Source organism: Capricornis sumatraensis, chromosome 5 (genome assembly GCF_032405125.1).
Source record: "Capricornis sumatraensis isolate serow.1 chromosome 5, serow.2, whole genome shotgun sequence".
NCBI lineage: Eukaryota > Metazoa > Chordata > Mammalia > Artiodactyla > Bovidae > Capricornis > Capricornis sumatraensis.
The window spans coordinates 106,654,216-106,672,833 of NC_091073.1; the positions used below are offsets into that span (position 1 = coordinate 106,654,216).

The 18,618-nt window shown below is 37.7% G+C and overlaps 1 protein-coding gene across 2 annotated transcripts in view; it reads left to right on the forward strand.

Annotated features, from left to right (window-relative positions):
* The window catches only part of TRIM24 (tripartite motif containing 24), a 113,030-nt gene that overhangs the window by 45,614 nt on the left and 48,798 nt on the right, over nucleotides 1-18,618 (forward strand). For both annotated transcript variants that reach the window (XM_068972541.1, XM_068972542.1), the window contains exons 2-4: nucleotides 7,264-7,382; nucleotides 11,645-11,792; nucleotides 15,414-15,546. In XM_068972541.1, the coding sequence (XP_068828642.1) occupies nucleotides 7,264-7,382; nucleotides 11,645-11,792; nucleotides 15,414-15,546 (400 nt within the window). The remainder of the gene's footprint in view (nucleotides 1-7,263; nucleotides 7,383-11,644; nucleotides 11,793-15,413; nucleotides 15,547-18,618) is intronic.

Genomic DNA, 18,618 nt, shown 5'->3' on the forward strand with positions numbered 1-18,618 from the left:
TTAAGCCAACTTTTTCACTCTCCTTTTCACTTTCATCAAGAGGCTCTTTAGTCCTTCTTTGCTTTCTTCCATAAGGGTGATGTCATTTGCATATTTGAGGTTATTGATATTTCTCCCAGCAATCTTGACTCCAGCTTGTATAGTGTTCTATTATTTGTATATACTATAGTATTTTTGTTCTACTGTTGATGGACATTTAGATTGTTTGTCGTTGTGGACTTTTATGAAAAATAGTGCTGTGAACATTTTTGAACATGTTTCCCAGTGCTGAAGAGTTTCTCCATGGTGAAAGTGTGAATCACAAGGCGTGTGCATCACTAAGGGAGTTCATTCACTCATCCACTAAATATTATCAAGTACTGCTATGTGTGAAGTACATGTTTAGGTGCTTGGAATATCAGTGAACTAAGCAGATGATTTACATTTTACCTGCAATAGCCAGAAGATAAATAATAAATATAAATGAAACAGAAGGATAGCTGCCCGAGAGAGAAGAATCAGAGCAGGATTGGGGGAATTTCTTGTGCAGGAAGGTGCAGGGAGGTTGGGGGGGGGGGAGGGGGAGGAGGGGTGCAGGTGTCATCAAAGGCAATATTTGAAACAGACTTACAGGAATCTATGTACTATTTACAACTTTTTCAACCTTATAAATACCAGAAAGAAACAACTATGGCCATTAAGCACACAGTGATGAATGATTAAAGAAAGTATCTCCACACTTCTCACAGAATTATTTTTCTTTAATCAGATTTTAATCACTCTAATTTCTGGAAGGATATATTCCAGATACTGATCTCTATCAGTCTGTATAAAGGAACTTTATTTTATTTTTAGTTGGAGGATGATTGCTTTACAGTGTTGTTAGTTTCTGGTGTACAACAACTTGAATCAGCTGTTAGTATACATACATCCCCTCCTTCTTGAGCCTCTCACTCACCCCACCCCTCTAGCTCATCACGAAGCACCAAGCTGAGCTCCCTGTGTTAGGCAGCAGCTGCCCACTGGCTCTGTTGTACACGACAGTGTATATATGTCAGTGTTGCTCTCTGTTTGTCCCGCCCTCTCCTTCCTCCACTGTGTCCACAAGTCCATTCTCTGCATCTGTGTCTGTACAGAGGAGCTTTAAGTGTGCTCAGACTTGAATAGCAATTATGTTTACCCGCTAACTTTTTATGGGTAACAAAGTATTGTTGAGGTAGCATTTACTTGGTTTTAAATTCACATAGGTTAAATTCACCACCATACACAAATGGGGTTCTTAATTCATGGATTAATGTCCTATCTGTCACAGTGATGCAGTCTGTGACCCCATAGCTTTCTATGGCCTTTTTGTAAAGTATGGCAGTACAGAGCCTGAATTCTGTGGCCACTTGGCCATGGGTTCAGATCACAACCCCACTGCTGTGTGACCTAAGCCAACGTAATCCGAGTCTCTGATCTTCATTCCTCCTCTGTATCAGGATAAAACACTACATACAAGAAGAGCACTAAATAAAGGTTAGTTATTTTGTTTTGTTTTGTTTTTTTAACTTCTTATTTTGAAATAATAATATATTGATGGAGAGGTCCTTTGCACCCAGTTTTTTCCCCAGTGATTACTTCTTATATAACTACAGTGCAATATCAATCCAGAAAATGAACATTGTTACAATAGTGAGTATAGTTCTAATGCAACTTAATCACGTGTTCAATTCAGTTCAGTCGCTCAGTTGTGTTTGACTCTTTGTGACCCCATGGACTGCAGCACGCCAGACCTCCCTGTCCATCACCAACTCCTGGAGTTTACTCAAACTCATGTCCATCGAGTTGGTGATGGCCATTCAGCCATCTCATCCTGTGTCGTCCCCTTATCCTCCTGCCGTCAATCTTTCCCAGCATCAGGGTCTCTTCAAATGAGTCAGCTTTTTGCATCAGGTGGCCAAAGTATTGGAGTTTCAGCTTCAGCATCAGTCTTTGCAAAGAATATTCAGGACTGATCTCCTTTAGGATGGACTGGTTGGATCTCCTTGCTGTTCAAGGGACTCTCAAGAGTCTTCTCCAACACCACAGTTCAAAAGCATCAATTCTTCGATGCTCAGCTTTCTTTACAGTCCAACTCTCACATCCATACATGACTACTGGAAAAACCATAGCCTTGACTAGATGGACCTTTGTTGGCAAAGTAATGATTACAAAGTAATCACATGTTTAGATTCATATAACCTCACAGTCAAAGATGCACAACAGTTCCAAACAATCCCATCACCAAAGCTCTCCCTCTTGTTACCTCTTTATAGTCAAACATACCCTCTTTCCCCAGGCCACATTATCCCTAATTTCAGGCAAAGTACTAATCTGTTTCACATCTCTATATTCTTGTCATTTTGGGAATGTTATGTAAGATCATTCATAAGACCTTTCAAAATTGACTCTAAAAAAATTCACACTAATGCCTTTAGGATCCATCCAGTTTGCTGTGTCTATCAATAATTAGTTCCCTTTGATTGTAACTGTTATCCCATGGTATGGATGTACCACAGTTTATTTAACCATTCGCTTATTAAAGGAGATTTGGGTCCTTCAAGTTTGGGGTTCGTATGAATAACAATTAAGATTGTGAAGTCCATGAGGTCGAAAAAGAGTCGGACACAACTTAGTGACTAAATAGCAGCAGTAGCAGTTCCGATTTTTGTGTGAACCTAAATTTATTTCTGCTCGGGAGTGAGATTGCTGATTCATGTGATAAATGTTATGTTTAGTGTTTTTTTAAGAAACTGCCAGACTGTTTTCCAGAATGGCTGTGTTATTTCACACTCTCAATGGGAATGTGTAAGGGATCTAATATCTCAACATTTTTTAATAGCTCTGTGCTGATAACCCATCATGATCTTAATTTGTATTTATTACCTGATGGCTATTGATGTGGAACATTTTATCATGTGCGTATTTGCCATGTGCATATCCTTATTGGTATTGCATATCCTCTATGTATTTTGTCCATTTTCTAATTGGGTGGGTTGTTTTTGTTTTGAGAGTTCTTTATACATTGTAGATGTGAATCCTTTGTCAGATCACTGGTTTGCAGATATTTTATCCCAGTGTGTAGCTTGTTTTTTCATCTTCTGTATAGGTCTTTTGCAGAACAAAAGTCTTAAATTTTGGTGAAATCAAATTCATCCACATTTTTCTTTTATGGATTGGGTTTTTGATATATCTAAGACCTTCAACAAGTCCTATGTTCTCAAGATTTCTCCTGTTTTCTTCCAAAATTTTAGTTTTATGTTTTATATTTAAAACTGATCCACTTTGAGTTAATTTTTATATAAAATGTGAAGGTTAAGTTGAAGTCCAGTTTTTCCTGAGTACCCAGTTGTTTCAACCTTTTGTTGAAAAGTCTTTCCTTTTTCCACTGAATTGTTCTCACACTTTTTTCACAATGAGTTGCACTTACTTGTGTGACTGTATTTCTTATTGCTCTATTCTATTCCATTCATCTATGCATGTATCCTGCCAATACCATCCTGTCTAAAAAGCAGAGATATTACTCTGCCAACAAAGGTCTGTCTCACTGGTTTTTCCAGTGGTCATGTATGGATGTGAGAGCTGGACTATAAAAGCAAGCTGAGCACTGAAGAACTGATGCTTCTGAACTGTGGTATTGGAGATGGCTCTTGAGAGTCCCTTGGACTGCAGGGATATCCATCCAGTCCATCCTAAATGAACTCAGTCCTAAATATTCATTGGAAGGACTAATGCTGAAGCTCCAATACTTTGGCCACCTGGATGTGAAGAGCTGACACCTTAGAAAAGACCCTGAAGCTGGGAAAGATTGAAGGCAAGAAGAGAAGGGGACAAGAGAGGACGAGATGGTTGGATGGCATCACCAACTCAATGGACATGAGTTTGAGCAAGCTTCAGGAGTTGGTGAAGGACAGGGAAGCCTGGTGTCCACGGGGTCGCAAAGAGTCGAATACGACTGAGCAACTGAACAAGAACAACAGCAATCTTTCAATCCATGAACAGTATCTCTTTTCAACATTTTGTAGTTAATCAGTATAAAGATGCTTTTACACCTCTGTCAAAAATCAGTTGGCCCTACTTGTGTAGATCTGTTTCAAGTCTCTATGCTTTTTCGTTTATCTGTGTGTCTATCCTATGGTCAATAACGGACATTCCTGATTACTCTTGCTATGTAAGTCTTGAAATTGGATAGTGATTCTTTATTATTCTTCTTTCCTTTATCCATTCAGCTATTATAGTGCATTTGCCTTTTAATATAATTTTAAAACAATCTTGTCTGTATCTGCAAAAGGAAATGTTGTTAGGATTGTATTAGGAATTCTGTTAAACTGGTAGATCACATTACTTTTTACTACATTGATTATCTCTATCCATGAACATTGTCTCTCCATATATTTAGATCTTTTTTGATTTCTAAGATTTTGTAGTTTTCAGCATACTAGTACTACATGTTTGTTAGTATTAAATTTTGTTTAGAGCTGATTTCCATATAATTAAATGGCTGTCCAAATTATTTTATAGTAGTTTGTACATTTTGAGAAATTGGTCCATTTCACTTATATTGTCATTTTGTTGTGAATAGTGTTCTTAGTATTTCCCTGTCATCCTTTTGCTGTCTTATGGTCTGTAATGATATCCCCATTTTTATTCCTTATGTTTGGTGAGTTGTATCTTCTCTTTTGTCTTTATCAGTCTTGGAGGTTTGTTAATTTTATTGACCTTTTCAAATAACAAACTTTTTGTTGAATTTACTTTCAGTTTTTCAATTTCATTGATTTCTGCTCCTACATTTATTATTTCTTGCCTCCTGTGAGGTGGAAGTTGAAGTCTTAAGTTTCTTTCGCTGCATCCTTTGCTGCCCTGGTGAGAGATCTTCCTCCTCACTGGTCAGTGGTGTGGAAGCTGATGCTCTCACTGGGCACTGCTAATACCTCCCTGGATGGTAGGGGTGTGAGTGCCTGTTTAGTGTTTCTCATGTGTTCTTCATTGACACATCAAAGGAGAAGGGATATAGGGGTGAGGGAGGTTACTGATAAATACCGATGAAAGTCTGGACTTAACACCAGGCCTTCAGCCTGGAGGCAGGGGAGTAACTGATTATTGTTCTGGACATAAAAGCTCAGGCTCCTCACATCATCTCCATGGACACTGCTGGGGGCCTCGTTACCACCCAGTGAGGACCAAAGCCCTAGCTCCCCACCAGGCTTCTCTGACACAAGCAGCAGGGAATGGTTGGGGCAGCTGGTTTCTGCTTGGCCAGGGTAGAAGCTGAAGCTTCCCACTGGACCTTTGCTGGTGGGAGAGGAAACACTTTTTTTCTATGGTGGTTAGCTGCAGTTTTCTGTCTTGCCAAACTGCCCTGTTCCTGGTCCTTTGAATAGAGGGAGCACCCTTTTGTGGATTTTTTTTTTTTTTAACTACCTTTTGGTGTTTCTGAGACTACAGCTTCATGAGCTCCCACTTTAGCATATATGAGGCTAAAAGAAAACCCAGCAAACTCACCATTGTCATTCCTCATGTCCTGAGGTCTCTAGACAGCCTGCCTCCTCTCTGCCTTTCTCAGTTTTGTATAGAATGTGTAGACTCTTTAGCTGTGCTTATCTGGAATAAGGAAAAGCATGTTTATTCAATATTTCTATTCTGTGAAGTGCATTGCCACATTTTTACAGATTTGGATTACTGATTTCTTGTCAGTTCTTGTTCTATCTATACCTTCTCCCAATTGAAGGCTTATTTTCTCATTTTCTTCGTGGTAATCTTTTGCCTAACTTTACTGAAGTTCTTAACTTTACTGAAGTTGAATTCATTCATTTCTCCCTTGTGCTCTTGCTTTTTGTTTTCTTGAGTAAGAAACTTACTCCAGCTCTAAGGTTACACAGATACTTTCCTATATTTCCTCATGAAAGTTTTAAATTTCTTCATCTGTCCTATCCAAAATTTTGAATTAAGTCAAGTAGGGATCTGATTTCATCCCTCTCCCACTGTAGAGAGCTGTTAGCACCATGAAAAGTTTTCCTCCCCTTTCCCACCAATTTCTAGTGCCACATCTGTCATGTGCATAACTTCATTAAATCTACAGATACATTTGGAGAGACTTGGCATCTTACCATCAAGAACATGGTGGTTTCATTACTTAGGTATTTTTTGTTAATGATTCTAAATATAGCTTAACATTTTTCTACACAATGCCCTTACACATTTTCAAAACTTTACTCCTAAGTACTTAATATATTTTTGTTATTATTGTGAAATAGTTTTAGTTTTTTTAATTAAGATTTTAAAAATTTAGATTTTAATTTATTCATTTATTGTTTCACAACTCCCACAAAGGGGAAAGGGACACAGGACAAGCACTGTGAAAGATCTCCCCTCCCCCAAAGGAACACTGTTTGCACTTAAAGGAAGCAAATTTAGTGTTTTCTGACTTCCCATGGGTATTTTAAACAAAATAAGTGTGTCTGTGTTCCATTTTTAGCAATCCTGATCTTGTAGGTCCAGAGAGAACCAGAACTCTAGTTCCTTTAGGAGAGTCCATATGATTCTGCACATCTCTCTCAGAGAAGTTGCTAAACAATAAAAAGAATAGCCCAAGGGGATATTTATTTAGAAGAGCATCTCATTTAAAGTTATGAGCATTTTTTCATCATTTAATATACTAGTGTGGGACATACACATAAACACACACACTGTATGCATAAACACACGGTGCACACGCATATGAAATGCATATGTGTACATAAAAGCGAACTGCTTTATGTTAAGTAACAACAGGTATGAATTTGAAGATAGTGGACCTGTGAAAGAACCCATTCACAGTTTGGATGAGATGTGTTGGGTTAGGGACTCCATATGTTTGTTTTAAAACTTAGAATGTGAGCTTATGGATATAAACAGGATTGGTGGTTGCATGAGATAGGGGTTGGGAGTGGGCAAAATGGGTGAAAAGGGTCAAAAGTTACAAATTTTCAGTTATAAAATGAGTAAGTCATAGGGATGTAATGTACAGTATGGGGACTATAGTTCATAAAATTGTATCACATATATGAAAGGAGCTAGGAGAGTGGATCTTAAGTTCTTACCCCCCAAAACACCACCAAACTTGTAATTATGAACAATGACAGATTTCAACTGAATTTTTTGTGGTTCTCATTTTGCAATATATACAGACATTGATTCCTTTTGTTGTGCAGCCTAAACTTAATGTGTTATGTCAATTATGTGTCAATGAAAATAAAACTAAAAATACAATTTTGTCATTCCTAGTTGGAGTCATTCGATGTCCCGTTTGCAGCCAAGAGTGTGCAGAGAGACACATCATAGATAACTTTTTTGTGAAGGACACTACTGAGGTTCCCAGCAGTACAGTAGAAAAGTCTAATCAGGTAAGTGTATTAAGTCTTGAGTCTCTTGCTTCCTTTTAATGCAACAGCCTAGAATACTGGAGAACTTATCATGCATTTTGTTGGTTTGCCTCAAGCATATCTTTAATTAATTTCAAATTATCCTTTCTCCCTGCTTGGCTTTCTTTCTCCTCCCTTTTAATGTATTTGCTGGGTAAACTGGGTTGTTAGTCCAGTAAAATTAGCCTTATTCTGAATTTTGTGCACCTCTTAAGTCATTTGACATGCTTCCCTCTCTGCTGTATTTTGTGTAAACTGGTGATAAAAATGTAGAGGTTGGTTTATATTTGAGTCCCACTGGGTGAGAGGACGTAAGAACACTTCCATCCGTATGTCTGTGTGTCTTTCAAGCAGAAAGATTGTAATGCTTGGTTGTCTTTTTTCTGATGTTAACGGCCATCAGTGATCACTGCCAGGATTCCATATTTCACTCGGACTTTGAAAAAGGATGGCATTTTCATTCTGTCATTCTCCTTTATTTCTCAACTGGAATAGGAAGAGAAAAGCATCCTCCATTTATTCTTAGGTTTACAGGAAAGGTAGATAAATGCTCAATTCTTTCCCTTGAGTTGCTAATTTTTAGAGTAGTGATTTATTTTCTTCGCATTCTTGAGAGGTGATTAACGAGTGGTATGTGTGCTTATTGTTATGAACTAACTCATGGAGTTTTAACATGAAATGTGTTGTAGTTATTCTTCTTGGTGCTCAATTTGTGCCATCTTGGCAATGAGGATTCCTGAGTCCTTCCGACACAATCCCAGTAGTCATTGCTATCTCCCTTGCTTTCTATTTTGACAAGATCTTGTTCATTTTCTGTTCTATACCTACAACCAGCAGGAGTTGGTTCTTCTGAGAACCTTGGTTCCCTTTAGTCTGAAATGGTATGTAGAGAACACAATATGGATGCTCCTGAGCACTTTGTTGGCCATTTTTCTATGATTTTCAAGAGAATTGATTCAGCAAATGCTTTTTATTTTTAAAAGAGGAAGGAAAAAGGAAAAATATATCAAGGATATATTGACATTTTTAAGTCAAATCTAGAATTGTAGATGAAAAGTTGAGCAAATAGGAAGCCAACTAAGATGATCTTGTCCTCTGGCATTGCAGTCTTCCTCTAGTACCACCTATTGCTAGAATCTAATGTGGAACCAGCTCATTAAGCATAAATGAGGCTTGCAGAGTAAGAATGAAGACAAATAGAGTTGGTACTGAAAGTAGAAATTATAGAATTGTCTCTGTCAAAACAGAAGACAAGGTAACAATTACTAAATGTATGTACTGGAGATATTCAACCAAATCATCACGTTTTAAGGTTACTTAAGTAATTCTTCTCTGTATAGTTAAGTCACCCACTTGATAGGTTCATTTGTTCATTTTGCTTTTGTTTATGGTTTTGTTTAGGGCTTTAATTTAGTTTTTTTTTAGGGCTATGAGCCATGCCATGTAGGGCCACCCAAGATGGACAGGTCATGATGGAGAATTCTGACAAAACGTGGTCCACTGGAGAAGAGAATGGCAAACCACTTCAGTATTCTTGCCTTGAGAACCCCATGAACAGGATGAAAAGGCAAAAAGATAGGACAGTGAAAGATGAACTCCTCAGGTTGGTAGGTACCCAATATGCTACTAGACAACAGTAGAGAAATAACTCCAGGAAGAATGAAGAGACAGAGCCAAAGCAAAAACAACCCCCAGTTGTGGATGTGACTGGTGATGGAAGTAAAGTCTGATGCTGTAAAGAGCAATATCGCATAGGAACCTGGAATGTTAGGTCCATGAAACAGGGTAAATTGGAAGTGGTCAAACAGGAGATGGCAAGAGTGAATGTCGACATTTTTGGAATCAATGAACTAAAATGTACTAGAATGGGTAAATTTGACCCAGATGACCATTATATCTACTACTGTGGGCAAGAATCCCTTAGAAGAAATGGCTAGCCCTCATAGTCAACAAAAAAGTCCGAAATGCAGTACTTGGATGCAGTCTCAAAACAACAGATGATCTCTGTTCTTTTCCAATGCAAACCATTCAGTTTCACAGTAACCCAAGTCTATGCCCCAACCACTAATGCTGAAGCAGCTGAAGATCACCAGTCCTATGAAAACCTACACGACTTTCTAGAACTAACACCCAAAAAAGATGTCCTTTTCATTATAGGGGACTGGAATGCAAAAGTAGGAAGTCAAAAGATAACCTGGAGTAACAGGCAAATTTGGCCTTGGAGTACAGAATGAAGCAAGGCAAAGGCTAACAATTTTGCCAAGAGAACGCACTGGTCATAGCAAACACCCTCTTCTGACAACACAAGAGACAACTCTACACATGGACATCACCAGATGGTCAATACTGAAATCAGATTGATTATATTCTTTGCAGTGAAAGATGGAGAAGCTCTATACAGTCAGGAAAAATGAGACCAGGAGCAGACTGTGGCTGAGATGGTTGGATGGTATCACCAACTTGATGGACATGAGTTTGAATAAGCTCCAGGAGTTGGTGATGGACAGGGAAGCCTGGCATGCTGCAGTCCTTGGGGTCACAAAGAGTCAGACACAACTAAGTGATTGAACTGAACTGAACTTAGTTTTTTTTTTTTTCCTTTGAAATTTGTGAAACTACATATAAAATATTCATATACTGGTTCCAAAGAAAAATCTATGAAACAGAATGTTTTCAGGGAACTCAAACTTCTATCTCCATCTTCACCTACCCTATTTTTTCTCTTACAGCTAACCGTTTGATTTCTTTTGTGGTTTACCCTTGCACTTTTAATATTGTTTTATAAGTAATTTTACGTTACTTAAAGATTTAAGCAAATAAGTCATTCCAGTTCATCTGCGTCTTTCTTAGATAAGCAGTAGTATGGTATGCTTTAACACTTTGCTTTTTTAGTTTTACTTTTTATAGTAGACATCCTTCCCTAAAAGTATGTATAGAAATCCCTTACTCCTTTTTGCTGCAGAATGTCGAGATTAAGTTTTGGGTGACATCCTTATAGAGGTGATAGTTGAAGCTGAGGAAATGGATGAGACCAGTCCTTAAACCTAACAAAAATTTACAGAATCCAGAGGAGAAAGAGTAGTGGTGGGATCCAGAGAGGCAATCTAGGAGATAAGAGGATGTGGAAGTGTCATGGAATCAAAATTATTTCTAGGACATAAGAGTGGCATCAAATGTTGTTAGAAAAGTGAAAGGCAAGAACTGAGAAAGAGCAAGTTTGGGTTTATGGAAGTATTATCCAGATATTTGGAGTTTGACTAATGTAAACCACTGACTGAGGGAAAAACATTTTTTCCCAATCATAAATGGTGTTATGAGGACTGTTTATGTGTTGTGTAACCTTAATATCTGTTCTTAGGAAATAGGGCCAACATCTACACAGTTATACAAGCTGGGGAAAAAGGCACTATCTCTTGCTGTCTCTTCATCTGGCATATCCAGTGCATCCTCCAAACCAGTCAGTTCTACTTCCCAAATCTCCATCATTCATCTCCACTTGTAGCACTGCATTCCCTCTGTGCAGAAGTACTTGCCCTTTTTCTGATCTGGTCTCTACATTGCAGGGGCAGTCATGCACTTTCTGTGATTTTAAAAATGCACTTTCTGGCCATGTCACTTACTTACTCAAAAGCTTTTAGGAGACTTTTTCAGACAAAGACCAACAGTGTCATGTGATCGTCTGGCCTCTGCCTCCCTTGCCATCAGCTCCTTCTCTTGCCAGTCTTCCTCTTGATCTCTCCACTTTAGTGTAGTGGCTTTCTGTCAGTTCTTTGAACCTGCCGTGTTCTTGCTGGAGGCTTTGGTACATGCTGTTCTCTCTGTCTAGAAGACTGTCACCAGTAATTGATGACTCAGCCTTCTTATCTTGGTGCAAATATGATCTCTTTAGAGAAAGCCTTGCCTGGGTGATCTCTCCTCACTTTTCCCAACACTTCAACCCTACTCAAAGATGACTTTCTCCCATCATATGTTTTTGTAGTTTCTCATACCTTTCCTTTATGGCACTTTTCAATGTCTAGTTTCATATTAGAGTGATTATTCCAATAATGTTTGACTTCCCCCATGTTATTCTTCATAACCACTTAGTAAAATTCATGTTATTGCCATTATTTTAAGATGAGCCTTCTAAGTAACCTGCCTAAGACTACTCAACTAGTAACTGTGGGTTCATTTATGTGTGGTTAATTGTGAGACCACCTTTTCTTTATTCTTAAAAATCGATGGGACATGTTTCTTTTTATTAGGTATGTACAAGCTGTGAGGACAATGCAGAAGCTAATGGGTTTTGTGTAGAATGTGTTGAATGGCTCTGCAAGACATGCATCAGAGCTCATCAAAGGGTGAAATTCACAAAAGACCACACTGTGAGACAAAAAGAGGAAGTATCTCCAGGTAATAGTTTCTAAATCTCATTTTTTTCTCTGTTCTTCCCAGGTCATTCTTTCCTTCCCATATTAACTTGTTTTGATACAGTTGTAAACATTAAATATACTCTTGTCTTTTAATACAAGAAAGTCTATTGTAGTTGAAGTTGAATACTTGTAAATGTTGGTAAGTAATTATTGAGTAGATTTAGAATTCTTCTGCGTTATTTATACTCATAACCCTCCTCCTATAAATGCCTTGATTTGGAATGAATGTACAACTGAAAAAAAAATTGCTTTTAAAATTTCTCTATCTCTTTCTTTTTAAGATGATAAGGGGTAAGTTAAAAGAAGTTTTACAACTCTTTTTCTCACTGATATTCTTGTAGTAAACCTGTTTCAAGATATTTATTATGTAGGTAACTAAAGAAGCTTTGCTCTTTAAAATGTAATGATGGTTTCTGCATTTTTGTTGTGTTGCTTATAATGTAAACTTGACTAATACATTTTTATTATAGTAAAATATGTATGTAACTTAAAAATTGACATTCTAACCATTTTTAAGTGTACAAATTGGTGGCATTAATTGTATCCAAAGTGTTATGCAACCATCACCACTATTTTGAAAACTTTCCTAGCACCCCCAAAATAAATTGTACCCAATAAATAATAATTGCCCATTCCCCTCTCCAGCCCCTTTTAACCTCTAAACTATGATTTATCTCTATGAATTTGCTTACTCTAGATATCTCATACAAGTGAAATTATATGGTGTTTGTCCTTTGATGTCTGGCTTATTTCACTTACCTCAGTGTTTTCAGGTTTTATCTGTGTTGCAATATTTATCAGCTCTTCGTTCATCTTTATGGCTCATTAATATATTTTTGTTTAAAAATTAATTCACTGCTTTTTATTCACTGAGTCAACAAGGGTTTGAATGTCTATTCTATATTCCAGGAACTTTGCTAGATTAAAGAGATGAACGAGTAAGACAGGTACTTCCCACCCTCCAGGAGGTGTCAGTATGATGAAGACTATGAACAGATTAGCAGTCATAGTTTAACTTCATAAGTTCTGTAAGAGCACATGAAAGGAGTACCAAACGCAGACTTGGGGATTTACATTGAAAGCCACATCTGGGACTTCAAGGGTAAATAGAAGTTCATCACATAAATGAGAAGGGTGGGGAAAACCGTAGCACATGCACAAATTTCCAGAGGGAGAACATTGATTGTACCTGAGAGTAAGATGCAAGAAGAGTAGTAAGAGATGGAGCTAGGAGTGCTGAGACACGGGAAAAGGGATATAATTTCCAAGAACACCAATGAAGAAAAAAGAGAAAATAATCTCAGATAAATTTAATAGATTAGTATTAGAAAGACTTGTTTTTCTGTGAAGTCCAATGTCTATTGAAAAAGAGATTAGAAGCATTAAGGACTTAAAAGGTAAGGGACATGGAGGATACTTGAAATAACTTCAGTTCAAAGAGAGCTCTAGCTTTGGAAATAAAATTACTTGGTAACATCAAGGTTGCATTTGATATAGCACTTAAAACTTCCTCTGTCAGTCCTCCAGAGTCTGGTGGTTATAGAGAAGAATTGAACTATTTATGGTTGGGGTTTAGGGGTAAATGATACAGATAATGGCATGTGTTGACATGAAGGATTTGGGGTTTTAACTGTAGAAATAAAGTGAAGTTGTTAGGATAGAAGAAGCAGTTAGTGACTAGAGATATCAGTGAGGTATAATGAGAGTAGTTGAAGAATTGGAAAGTTAGAAAGTAGAAGTTATTAAGAGTGGGATATTTGAATTTATGATTACAGAAATGGAATAGTAACAGACAGTAGAAAATCTAGGGTGAGACCATGATGTATATGAAACAGAATAAGCAGCTGAAATGAAGTATAGGTCTCTAGAGATGAAAAAGTCTGAGAGGCTTGTCTTTATGTGGTGCTCTCTGCGGACTTCTCAATCATCCAGGATGATCATGATGAGACTTAGGGCTTAGAGGATGACTCTGGGTCAGAATCGAAATTCCTCATAAATAAAAGAAATCTATAAATGGGTGACATGTTAATTATCTAAATTAGGTATTATAATAATATAATTATTCCTGAAGAGCAGGCACAAACCAGGATGTCCCAAGCCAAGCCAGGATGTCTGACTACCCATCATCTACTGTGGTGCCCAGATGACTTGAACCTCAAGGAGACGGGAGTGGGGAAGCTATGACAGTATTGAGCCATCTTTGCTTTGCTGGGATTCATTCCATTTGGTCTTGTTGTGTGTGCTTTTAAAATTCTTTTAATACATTGCTAACTTTCTCTATCTGGTTATTTAATTTCCTTCCCCCCGCCCCCCCCGCCAGAATTTTATGTTTTCCCTTTTCTGATAAACTAGACAGTAGTTTACCTTTTTGTGTTTATCCCTAAATTTATCTAATTGCCCTCCACATATTTTTAGTTCATTAATTTTATTTTTAATTCCACTCAGCTTACCTTAGTATTGTTTAATCAGTCATTCTATTTATTTGTATTCTGCGTTTCCATTTAATATTGTAACATAAGCATTAACTGGTCTTATCTCCACCCTAGATAACTAATTAAGAAGTTATGTGGATGACTGCAATGTAATAACATGCATTTTATGATTATCTTTGTGTCAATGGGTATCCTCTGTTAGGAGTTTTGCAAAAATGGGGAAATAATTTTTCCATCACCTCTTTTATACATTTTTATTAGATTTTTCTGCATTGCACATAAAAAAAACCCTACATTTGCAATAAGGAGAATTCCAGTTGGTTTCATTCATTTATCTGGGCTATTTTCCTAAGGTTTTTTTTCTTTTATTTCATCAGTTCAGTTCAGTCACTCAGTCATGTCTGACTCTTTGCTACCCCATGGACCGCAGCACACCAGGCCTCCCTGTCTGTCCATCACCAACTCCCGGAGTTTACTCAAACTCATGTCCATTGAGTTGGTGATGCCATCATCCTCTCATCCTCTGTCGTCTCCTTCTCCTCCTGCCTTCAATCTTTCCCAGCATCAGGATCTTTTCAAATGAGTCAGTTCTTCACATCAGATGGCCAAAATATTGACGTTTCAGCTTCAGCATCAGTCCTTCCAACAAATATTCAGTACTGATTTCCTTTAGAATGGACTGGTTGAATCTCCTTACAGTCCAAGGGACTCTCAACAGTCTTCTCCAATATCACAGTTCAAAAGCATCAATTCTTTGGCATTCAGCTTTCTTTAGAGTCCAACTCTCACATCCATGCTTGACTACTGGAAAAACCATAGCTTTTAATAGACAGACCTTTGTTAGCAAAATAATGTCTCTACCTTTTAATATACTGTCTAGGTTGGTCGTAACTTTTCATAAAGCATCTTTTAAGCTACACACTTTCTTTTTCTCATGAATTAATTTTAATGTTAACATTCTAAAGTGAAAAGTTTATCTTTTCCTCTACAAATGAAAAAAGTACTTGATATTTTACTATCTGTAAAACCTAGTAGTAATGGTGATGTGGATGAAGCTGTACCTCCTTTACATCTCTGTGGATTTGAATTTAAACGAACACTCTAATAATTATTTACTGTTTAATTATGTTAATTTTCTTCTTTTTGCTCCCTCCTCCCTGCCCCTACAGAGGCAGTTGGTGTGACCAGTCAACGACCAGTATTTTGTCCTTTTCATAAGAAGGAGCAGCTGAAGCTTTACTGTGAAACATGTGACAAACTGACGTGTCGGGATTGCCAGTTACTAGAACATAAAGAACATAGGTACTTGCATCTTTGGTTATATACATAGATTTATAATATAGCTTTAGGAGGACTAGATGACTGCTGGCATCACAGCAAAATGGCAGTCTGTAAATGTTTTGTTCAGCTAGTAGTATGCTGACCTATTAAAGGATTTTTCAGCTTTTGATGTTATTGACTTTGGAGTCAAGTGATTCTTTGTTGTAGGGCCTATCTGGTGCATTATATGGTGTTTAATGGTATGATGTTTTACCTCTATTTACTAGATTCCAATAGCATTCTCCCAACCGTGACAATTAAAAATGTCTCCAGATACTGCCAAATGCCCTGGTGAGGAAAATCACCCCAGTTGAAAACCACTGGCCTGCACACTTTAAAAATATAGAGAATTCGTTGCCAGCATTGTAGATGAGATTTTACGTTTAAAAAATTTGTAGGTCTTTCATTTTGGTTTTTTGTTTTGTTTTTTAAAGAAAATTGAACCTGTTGTAGCCCTCGGTGCCATATATTTTCATGTCAGCGTTTGACTGGAATTGACTTTCAGTTCAGTTCAGTTCAGTTCAGTCACTCAGTCGTGTCCAACTCTTTGCGACCCCATGAATCGTAGCACACCAGGCCTCCGTGTCCATCACCAACTCCCAGAGCTCACTCAGACTCACGTCCATCGAGTCCGTGATGCCATCCAGCTATCTCATCCTCTGTCGTCCCCTTCTCCTCCTGCCCCCAATCCCTCCCAGCATCAAAGTCTTTTCCAATGAGTCAACTCTTCGCATGAGATGGCCAAAGTACTGGAGTTTCACCTTTAGCATCATTCCTTCCAAAGAAATCCCAGGGCTGATCTCCTTCAGAATGGACTGGTTGGATCTCCTTGCAGTCCAAGGGACTCTCAAGAGTCTTCTCCAACACCACAGTTCAAAAGCATCAATACTTCGGCACTCAGCCTTCTTCACAGTCCAACTCTCATGTCCATACATGACCACAGGAAAAACCATAACCTTGACTAGACGGACCTTAGTCAGCAAAGTAATGTCTCTGCTTTCGAATATGCTATCTAGGTTGGACACAACTGAGCGACTGAACTGAACTGAACTGAAGTGAATCTAGGTTGGTGACTTTAGTCCTCTTTAAAATGGTCATACTTCTCTAATTCATCACAGTTCCTACTACAGCTAACTTTTACATCTGTCCTCCGTCGGCATTTGAGCTAGCAACAACTGAATTAAACGGTAAGATTATGATACACTGATACAAATACAATTGGTTTAAAAAAGTCTAGTCTTCCAGTAGTGGCAGACTAGGTAATTTGGACCAACCATACCAGTGAGCTCAATACCGGTGTAGCTCAGGGGCTTCCCTGGTGGCTCAGCAGGTAAAGAATCCACCTGCAATGTGGGACACCTGGGTTCTATCCCTGGGTTGGGAAGATCGCCTGGAGAAGGGAAAGGCTATCCACTGTAGTATCTGGCCTGGAGAATTCCATGGACTGTATCGTCCATGGGGTCGCAAAGAGTCGGACATGACTAAGCAACTTTCACTTTCACTATATTGGTGAAGGTAACTAGAAAACATGCACAAAATATAGAAACCATGGATATTTTAGAGTTGGTAATAAAGAATTATTAACACACTCCAGTATTCTTGCCTGGAAGTCCCATGGACAGGAGAAGCCTGGCAGGCTATTGTTCATGGGGTCACAAAGAATCAGTCCCAACTTAGCAACTAAACAACAACAATAATTACTAGACCAGGATTGGTTTGCAGTGGGAACAGAGAATGGTACAGGCTTTTTTCCCCCTTTGAAGCATTTGCCTAGAGGTTAAAAGGTACTTTTAACAAGTTCTCAGAGCTGAAAGACAGGGATTGGAGTTCTGGGATCACAAGGGTTAAAGGCTTCTCCTTGCCTTGCTTTGGGATCCTGAAAGTGAACACTATTATGATAAACATCAACTAGTTAGTAAATAGTTCCTCACCGGAACTAAAACGCAGAATCAGATCTTCCCAGTACCTAAAGTTGGATTAAATTGAAATCATACTGCTTGTGCCTCAAGACACCTGGTAGAATAAAATGTGAATCCTCCCTGGAAGAAGACATCTCCCTAGACCTCAAATCTATTTAATAATGAGTTTTGCAAAATGGGTTCAGCACACAATTAGAAATAACCAAATATGTTAGGCAATGTGAACAATGTCTAGAACTTAACATTACAATAACTGATTAACTCAGTAAAGGGTTTAAGAGCTGATTTGACATGCCAGTAAATGAGAATTCATGAACTGGAAGAAAGTTAAGAAAACATCTAAATTAGCATGATAAACAGAAAAATGTAAAATGGATCAAAAAGATGTAACACAGTGTGTAATTAGGCTGCAAGAGGGAGAGAGAGAATGGGAAGGAAGCAGCATTTGAGAGCAGAGTATAATGGCTTAGCACTTCGTAATGTGCAGATATCTAGCTCATATTCAAGAAGCCTCATAACTCCTCAGCAGGATAATTAAAAAATAAAGTAATATTTTTGAAGTGTAAGAAGAAAATAACTATAAAACTAAAATTCTATACCCAGTGAACATATTCTTCATAAATGAGAGTTAATGAGAAAGACATATTCAGACAAAATAAACTGAGAGAATGTATCCTTGGTAAACACTCACAAAAGCACTTTAAGCAGAAGAAAAACAGTAGGTGATGAGTGATTGAAAGAGTAGTAGTTAAAATAAGTATGAGTAAATCAGAATAATTGTTGACTTAACAGTAATGTCTTGGTGTGTGTCGGGTGTGTGTTATATATCATACAGCAGACATGTTAGGGGAGGATATGGAGTTCATGTCCTTAGCATTGTTTAGGAAGACGGTAGTAAATATAAATTAATCTTAGATGATAAGTCAAAATATGCATTTTCTAATGTAGAAAGTAGTCACTAAAAGAGTAGTAAAAGTCAATATGATTATCAGGATAACAGAGGAAGTGGAAAAATTAATAATTAGTCTAAACTCAGACTAAAGAAGAAAAAAGGAACAAAGAGCAAGTGGGATTTAATAATACTTTGATAGGTTGGTAGATCTCTAAATATATTTGTAGTTATAATAAACATGAA